This window comes from Poecilia mexicana, unplaced genomic scaffold, assembly GCF_051168715.1.
Source record: "Poecilia mexicana isolate PSO_F unplaced genomic scaffold, ASM5116871v1 scaffold_18, whole genome shotgun sequence".
Classification (NCBI taxonomy): domain Eukaryota; kingdom Metazoa; phylum Chordata; class Actinopteri; order Cyprinodontiformes; family Poeciliidae; genus Poecilia; species Poecilia mexicana.
Genome location: NW_028263387.1, coordinates 10,159,178 through 10,166,660, shown reverse-complemented (window position 1 = coordinate 10,166,660; position 7,483 = coordinate 10,159,178). Strand labels below are relative to the sequence as shown.

Genomic DNA, 7,483 nt, shown 5'->3' with positions numbered 1-7,483 from the left:
CGAATTTCTGGTCATTTCCGTTTCCTGTCAATGAAAACGGTACGCTGCTGCCCCCTAATGGACGAAACCAGAAAAGCTGACGAGACACGACGCCTGAAGCACAACGTTGTTTCCAACCAGCTGAGGATTAACAGCCATCTTTACAGAACAGGTTGTAGTTTTTCAAGCGGAAATGTGGCTCATAAATGTGTCGTTGGTATTTGTTTTCCAGCTCGGATAATGTAGCTCAGGTACACAGCCGCTGACCACTGCAGGTGTGCACGTTGAAGAAATACATTAACCAGAATCCACCGGGACACACTCTAAGGTCAGTTATGTATAGCTGAGCGTGGCTGTAATAACTTCGCGTGCTATCTATATCTCTCGTAAACCAATGTGTAGCCAAGTTTCTAGTTTATAACCCAACACGGTTTATTTCCTTGATACGTTCCTTTAATGCGAGCTGTTTTTAATAAGTGTACAGAGTTGAAAGCATGCTGAAAACAGAGCATGTTAAATAGAGTTCTTCTGTCTGCTCTTCAGTTCTACTGAGAATGCGCAATGCACAATAACTCACGAAAACAAAGCAGACTGTTCTCTGCGTTTATTGTGGAACCCGGAACTGAATATCTCATCTGCAGTGGAAAAGTGTCTTATTTTTTCATGCTTTTGTAATTTCACAGGAACCATGAATTACGCTCGCTTTCTGACAGCAGTCAGTGGAGCCAGAAAACCCTCCCCGATAAGACTGCTGAGTGAGTTTCTTCTCCATCACAAGCACCTGACCAAACACCAGCTACTCTCACAGGGAAGGATCCATGTTAGAAGAGGCTTTAATGGACTAAAACCTGACTGTGCTGCTGATTGACTGGGTCAAGGGGGAACTCATTCATTCCATGATTACATACATCCAATCACCAATCAAAAGTTATTTGGTTCGAAATTATGCAAAGTACCATACGTGGTATGACAGATGAATGAATACTTACCAGAGCACAGCTTCACTACCAAGATCTTATAGTATGAGTTGATGCTTCAGTGTCTTCTCTGTTTGTCTCCCTCATGAAGCCGAGCTGCAGCAGCGGTCGCCTCCGTCCCTCATCTCTCTGGCCGGTGGCGCGCCAAACCCGAACACCTTCCCCTTCCAATCGGCGACCATCCAGGTCAAAAACGGCCAGACGGTCACCTTCGACGAGACCGCGATGAAGAGGGCCCTGCAGTACTCCGCCTCTAACGGGTGAACCACACTCTTCCGTCTCACCTTTTCCACTCGCACATGGTGTTGTACTGAGCTTCGGTCTCCTACATCGTTCTCTGTTGAGCAGCGCAGACAGGTGACTAAAGTTAAGTTTCCACCTGTGTTAGAATCCCCGAGCTGCTGACGTGGATGAAGAACCTGCAGAAGGACCTGCACAACCCACCAACCATCGGCTACAGCCAGGAGAAGGGGCAGATGGACATGTGTGTCACCACGGGGAGCCAGGAGGGGCTCTGCAAGGTAACGCTATATCCCACAGTCATGAAGAGAGTGGAATTGCTGTGGATAAATGTGGGAAGATAGACTAGATGTTGGGAAGACTTCTTTTGTATTTCCAGCATTTATTCTGTATTCACTCTTTTAAATGTCCCATCTGTCCATCCTTACAAATCGAAAACTCTGGAAATTTGATTGTGAAAAAGTTTTGACTTGAAATATTTCAGGGACATTGAGGTTTATGTTTAGTCTCCTGCTTGCTTGTGTTTAGTTGTGTGACATGTTTAGAAGCTCTGACAATATCTGAAATTCTGTTGTTTTGGCAGCACAAAGCATCCAAGTCAAACACTATATTGTTTTTGATCTAATGTTTGACTTTTATTTGTGTTTTTTTTGTGTGTGTGTGTGTGTTTTTTTAGATATTTGAGATGCTGGTTAACCCTGGAGACAACGTTCTCCTGGATGCACCCACATATTCTGGCACGCTTGCAGCGGTGAGTCCTAAGCCTGTCACATTAAGCGATAAATCAATTAATCGCATGATAAATTAAAATGTTGTCAAATTTCAATTTGACAACAATCGTCCTTGTGTGCAGCAGTGGTAAAGTGCATGACCGATCTACGGAGGCCTCAGTTTTTGATGCAGCCGTCACAGATTTGAGTCCCGGCCCTTTGACCTTTGTTGTTATTGTCTCAGGCCTGGTTAGAACCTTATCAGGTCGGGAAACATAAATCAACTCCAACCTTATGACCTTGCGTCTCTGTAGCTCCAGCCTCTTGGCTGTAACATCATCAACGTTCCCAGTGATCAACACGGCATGATCCCCGAAGCCCTGAAAGAGGTCCTGTCTCGCTGGGACCCGTCAGAGGTGCGCGAGCCCTGCAGCACGGCTCCCAGAATCCTCTACACCATCCCAAATGGAGGGAACCCCACCGGCGCCTCCATGACGGCGGAGAGGAAGAGGGACGTCTACAAGGTTTGTCCACAGACACAAAGACTTCGGTGTGCGTCGGCGTTCATCTCGATCTCAGATTTATGAAAGCAGCTGGTGATGCTTTGCTTCTGTTGCTGTTTCGCGACAGCTGGCCCAGCTCTATGACATGCTCATCATCGAGGACGACCCCTACTACTTCCTTCAGTTTGAAAAGGTTAGCTTGTTTGTGTGTGTGTGTTTTTTTTGTTTTTTTTCGTTGCTGTTTTGTTTGCTGGCTGAAAATGAGTCGCAAATCGCTGAATGAAGCTGACTCGCCTCATGTGTCTTCCTGCGGCAGCCGTGGGCTCCCACCTTTCTGTCCATGGATGTGGACGGCAGGATCATCAGGACCGACTCCTTCTCTAAGATCCTGTCATCAGGGTGAGCATTTTATTCTTTGTTGCATCTTTGTTGTGATTTGACTGATGGGTCTCAACAAAGTCTGGACCATACCTGCAAGATTTTCCTGCAAGGCTGTTGTTGTTTGTATTTTTAGGAGGGAAAGTTTCTACAAAGCCGTAAACCCATCATTTTTAGGAATTTAAAAACAAAAGCTCACATAGAGAGAATCTGTATTTAGCTTAATAAAACGCCACTGGTCATTTAACAAGTCCAGGCATTATACAATTTGAAAAAAAAATCATCTAAGTTGGTCCAGGTGCCACAAAACAGTGAAATATCCCTTTAGCACACTGGAGGTTTTTGTCCTCCATTTTTGTCATTCTTTTGTTTTACTATTTAAGGAACCTCTTATCAGGTTTAGGATTTGATAACTGAATCTTTTTAGTAACCGTTGTCGGGAACAAACAGTGTCATGTCTTCACTATTCATTTACCCTCAGTTTATGGAAATCTCCCAGGTGAAACACAGTTTGTCCAAGCCAAGTGAATTCAGGTTGAGAAGCTTGTTAGATTTAACAGAGTTAATCTTTCACTATAAGTCAGGAGCAGAGCTCCCACTCTGCGTCATGTTGCTGCGCTTCATTGCTTTGCTCCGTCCTTTTTGTCTGCTTCCAGCCTGAGGATTGGTTTCGTCACGGGTCCCAAACCGCTGGTCGACCGGATCGTGCTGCACATCCAGGCCTCCACCATGCACACCAGCACCTTCACACAAGTGAGGGAAGCTTTAATACAACACTTCATAAATCAATCCACAAAGAGACAAGGGTCTGATTTGTTGTCAACATCAACATTACAACAGTTTTCTCAACCTCAAAGAGCAAAATAAAGAAGGTGGATGGTGAACTTCTTCACACTGAATTGAAATATATTTTAGAGCACATTCGTCTCCAACTTTTTAAAAACAATTTGTAACCAGGAAGATTAAAAATCTTTTTTTAAGGGGGACCTGACTAAGATGTTCAACAGCCACTGGCGCTTCTAAGTGGGGGCCAAGCGGGGCCGTGGTCCCTTCTTAAAAAAATGTTGGCTACCTCACTGGTCCCTCCAGAGAAACATGCTAAGGTCATAGAACGGCATGCATTGTAAAACCCAATAGATACATTAATAATCTATATTTATACATATATTTATATATATTTATGAAATAGGTTAAGTTTAATTATTCCTTTTTTCTTTTCTTTTTTTTGTCCTTTCGCTGTATCCCCCTGAAAAACTGCTGGCCTGTTTTGGCCACTACAAAAATTGCACAGTTAAACACAGACGACAACAAAAAAATGTAAATAAATTACATTTCCAAGCAATAAATGAAAAAGTTGCATGTTGAATTAGTTTCTTAGTTGTCTGAAAAGCAATGTGGGAAAACCTGTAAGTGGTCCTGCTCACCTCAAACCCAAAAAACACCAATAAGCTGAAACAAGCCTGTAAGAAAGGCTTGCAATATAGGATTGTAATATCACTTTGTTCCTAACTACGGTCTTGGAATAGGACAAATGATCTAAAGGTTCACTTTGCGGCGATCCCATCGTTTGAGCCAGATGTTTTGCCTCCCTTCTCAGCTCATGGTGTCTCAGTTGCTGCACAGCTGGGGACAAGATGGCTTCCTCCAGCACATAGACAGGTACCGTCTTCTCCCGTCTGGGACACAGCTACATCCTGTTGTGCTGAACAAATTTAATAATATGGCAATCACTGCGGTTTCTTTTGCCCTCGCAGGGTAATTGAGTTCTACAAGACGCAGCGCGACGCCATGATAAACTCAGCTGACAAGTGGCTCAAAGGTCAGTGGACTCAGCATTGAGTGTTTGAAGCACAATTTTACATAATCATTAGTCATGTACATGTCTTTATTGTGGATTAGCAGATTCTGTTTTGTTTTTTAATAATAATAATCTCCCTGCTAACAAACAAAAGCAATACAGTTGCTTTTGTTTAAAGCCCAAAATTTTCATTTTGCCTTGCCAGCAAGTTCCTGTTTATCCCAAAGGGAAATGAAATGTTGTGTAACTCATCTTCAAAGAGTCGTTGTGGATGTTGATGCTAAGATTTAAGATATAAAATGGGATTTAAATGACATATACTGCTTAAAGATGACACTGTGTGATGTTTTTTTACCCTTACATTTCCTCCACTCACAAAACTTTGAATGTATGCAAAATATTTAGGTTTGGTCTCAAGCGACCAGATCACCTTCTGTCCCCTTCATGGCTCATGTGGAGCTCCTTCAAACGCAGCTCTTCCATAAAGGAAATATTTGTGGAGTACTTTTTTTTTTTTTTTTTTTTTTACAAAGTTTCTGCATTTTTCCCAACTTTTGGCACAAATTGCATCCCAGATGGTTCTGTGCAACCAGCCGTCCTGTTTCAACAACGTCCCCCTCCAAGAGTGGAGGAAATCTTGATGAATCACTGTTGACAGGAGATAAACAACCTGTCTTCGGTGACAGTTTACTGCACAGATTTGTTGCAGTCAAAAAAAAAAAAAGCACATTAAATCATGAAGGCCACACACGTGCAGAAACACTGTCTCTCTCTCTTTTTTTTTTTTGTTTGTTTGCAGACGTGGCAGAGTGGCACGCCCCGTCAGCAGGCATGTTCCTGTGGATGAAGCTGAGGGGCGTCGCTGACACCCAGCAGCTCATTATGGAGAAAGCTTTGGAGAAAGAGGTCAGCACACACATCTGATTTGACTCCACCCAACCGCGTCGGGAATCTGCTGCACTCTTAACATGCACACTGCAGATACCTTGAAGGTATCTGTGTATGTGAGACTGAGCTTCACGAGGGCAGTTGTAGGTTTTTGTCTCTCAGTGGAGAGTAGGTTGGTTAATGTGAAGCAGCCACTCGGCACATTGCTTCCTCCCACACACACGCGCACACACACACACACAAAGTGTAAAACCCTCATGACGAACAGCCGACCGGCTTTGTTTAACCGTGAGTGGGCGCAGTCAGGCTTTTCCAAGGTCTCTGCACAGTGAGCCCTTCAACTCACAATCCTGACTACATGAAGCCCTCACCGCGTCTGCAAGTAATTAGGTAATTAAATTAGGTGTATGTTTATTTAATCAGGAACAATGCGCAATAAATGCATTAACCTTATACTTGAAATTTTAAATTTAATTAGGTCGCAGCTCGTTTTCTGCTTTTCTCTCTGACATGCTGCAGCTTTTATAACCCAAAGAGCCATTTTGCTCTCAGGACAGACAAATAAAACTCGTTTAGAGCCGCAAATGTGACATCACTTTTTTGAAAGAAAGAAAAAAAAACAACACTTTTTAGACAGATATCTACTTTTTGTCATTTTTAAAGACTCAGTGTTTTACTTTGATATTTAGGATTTGAAATAAAGATAAACATAAAAGGTAATGGATATGGTTTTTCTTTTTTTTTAAAAAAAGAAAAAAAAGCACATATATTCCAACCTAATTACTAGAAAATCATATTTTAAAACACATTGCTGGGACTTTTTGTGTCCTTCTTTGTGGAAATTCAGTGCAGAGCATTCCAGAAAAAGGGATGAAGGAGACAAACAAACATTCATGAGGTTTCAGGGCCAAGTTTAGTCTGTTGCTGTTCTGATCGTCTCACAAACGCCCCTGAAGGTGCTGCTGGTTCCGGGAGGCGTGTTCATGATTGACAGCAGCGACCCCTGCCCCTACGTCAGAGCGGCCTTTTCCCTCTCCACGCCAGAGCAGATTGATGAGGTACGCAGACGAAGAAAAAGGAAAAAAAAAAAAAAACATGTGTTGGTAAAATCCTGAATGTCATCTCTCACATTTCTGTCCACAGGCTTTCAGAAGACTCTCTTTGCTCATCAAAGAGGCTTTGTGACCAGAGCTTCCATCTTTCTGGGCAGATGTTGGATTTTTTTTGTATTTATTGTTTGGTGCAATTGTGAAAGTTTCTAATTACCTCACTTTGGATTGTAACCAAAGTCAAATTTAAAAGTGCTCACTAGCAGGGAAGGCAGGGAATAAGCTTTATATTGGTAATTATCAACTTCTTTAATATCTGCAGATTGTTTTTCTCTTCTTTGGTTCATTTGGGTTTTTTTTTTGTTTTGTTTTGAATTTTTTTTGTCAGAGACAAACAGAACTTCAAAGTTTTTAATGAGAAGTAGAATAATGTGTCCACCACATGTTCACATGAACTGAGCGTGTGACGTGTTGGGTCATCATGTGGAAGCAGGTGAATGTAACCAACATGCCCAATGGAAACTCATCAAACCCAACAAATGTTAACGCACAAAACCCTGTTGGACGAACACCTTAAGAGAAAGCTGCTATGTAAATCAGTCTCAGTCTATTTCTTAAACTTGTGTCTCAGTTTTGGATGGTTTATAAGGGTTATTTTTTTTTTTTAATAGGGCTTTTATAAAGAGATTGTAACTCAATGGTAGTCGATATCTCACCTTCATTTGATGAATCAGTTACTGTTATTTACTCAAACAGCTACTTGGGACACGTCAGTTTCCTCTATGTCAGTGGTTCTTAACCTTTTTTGAGGTACCGAACCCACCCGTTTCATATGTGCATTCACTGAACCCTTCTGTAGTGATAAATAAAATCTGATTTTTTTCCCCCCAAAAATTCAAGACATTGGGGTGACCCAACTAGAGTCTAGTTGGGTCACCCCAAGATCACTAGTCTTCTTAAA

At 42.2% G+C, this 7,483-nt stretch overlaps 1 protein-coding gene across 1 annotated transcript; it reads left to right on the top strand.

Annotated features, from left to right (window-relative positions):
- Window positions 1-84: 84 nt before the first annotated feature.
- Window positions 85-7,416, top strand: aadat (aminoadipate aminotransferase). The gene is made up of 14 exons (XM_014986734.2): window positions 85-307; window positions 663-734; window positions 1,048-1,216; window positions 1,345-1,477; window positions 1,873-1,947; window positions 2,221-2,430; window positions 2,537-2,602; window positions 2,726-2,808; window positions 3,444-3,540; window positions 4,385-4,446; window positions 4,542-4,606; window positions 5,385-5,491; window positions 6,430-6,531; window positions 6,617-7,416. The coding sequence occupies exons 2-14, from the start codon at window positions 668-670 to the stop codon at window positions 6,656-6,658; spliced, it is 1,278 nt and encodes a 425-aa protein (XP_014842220.1). The 5' UTR covers window positions 85-307; window positions 663-667; the 3' UTR covers window positions 6,659-7,416.
- Window positions 7,417-7,483: the final 67 nt, after the last annotated feature.

What these genes read in the sequence shown, in the direction of transcription:
- aadat (XM_014986734.2), top strand. Translation starts at nt 668, where the DNA reads ATGAATTACGCTCGCTTTCTGACAGCAGTCAGTGGAGCCAGAAAACCC. An exon ending in CTCCCCGATAAGACTGCTGA is followed by an intron (nt 735 to 1,047) that starts GTGAGTTTCTTC and finishes TCCCTCATGAAG; the next exon opens with CCGAGCTGCAGCAGCGGTCG. An exon ending in ACACCAGCACCTTCACACAA is followed by an intron (nt 3,541 to 4,384) that starts GTGAGGGAAGCT and finishes CTCCCTTCTCAG; the next exon opens with CTCATGGTGTCTCAGTTGCT.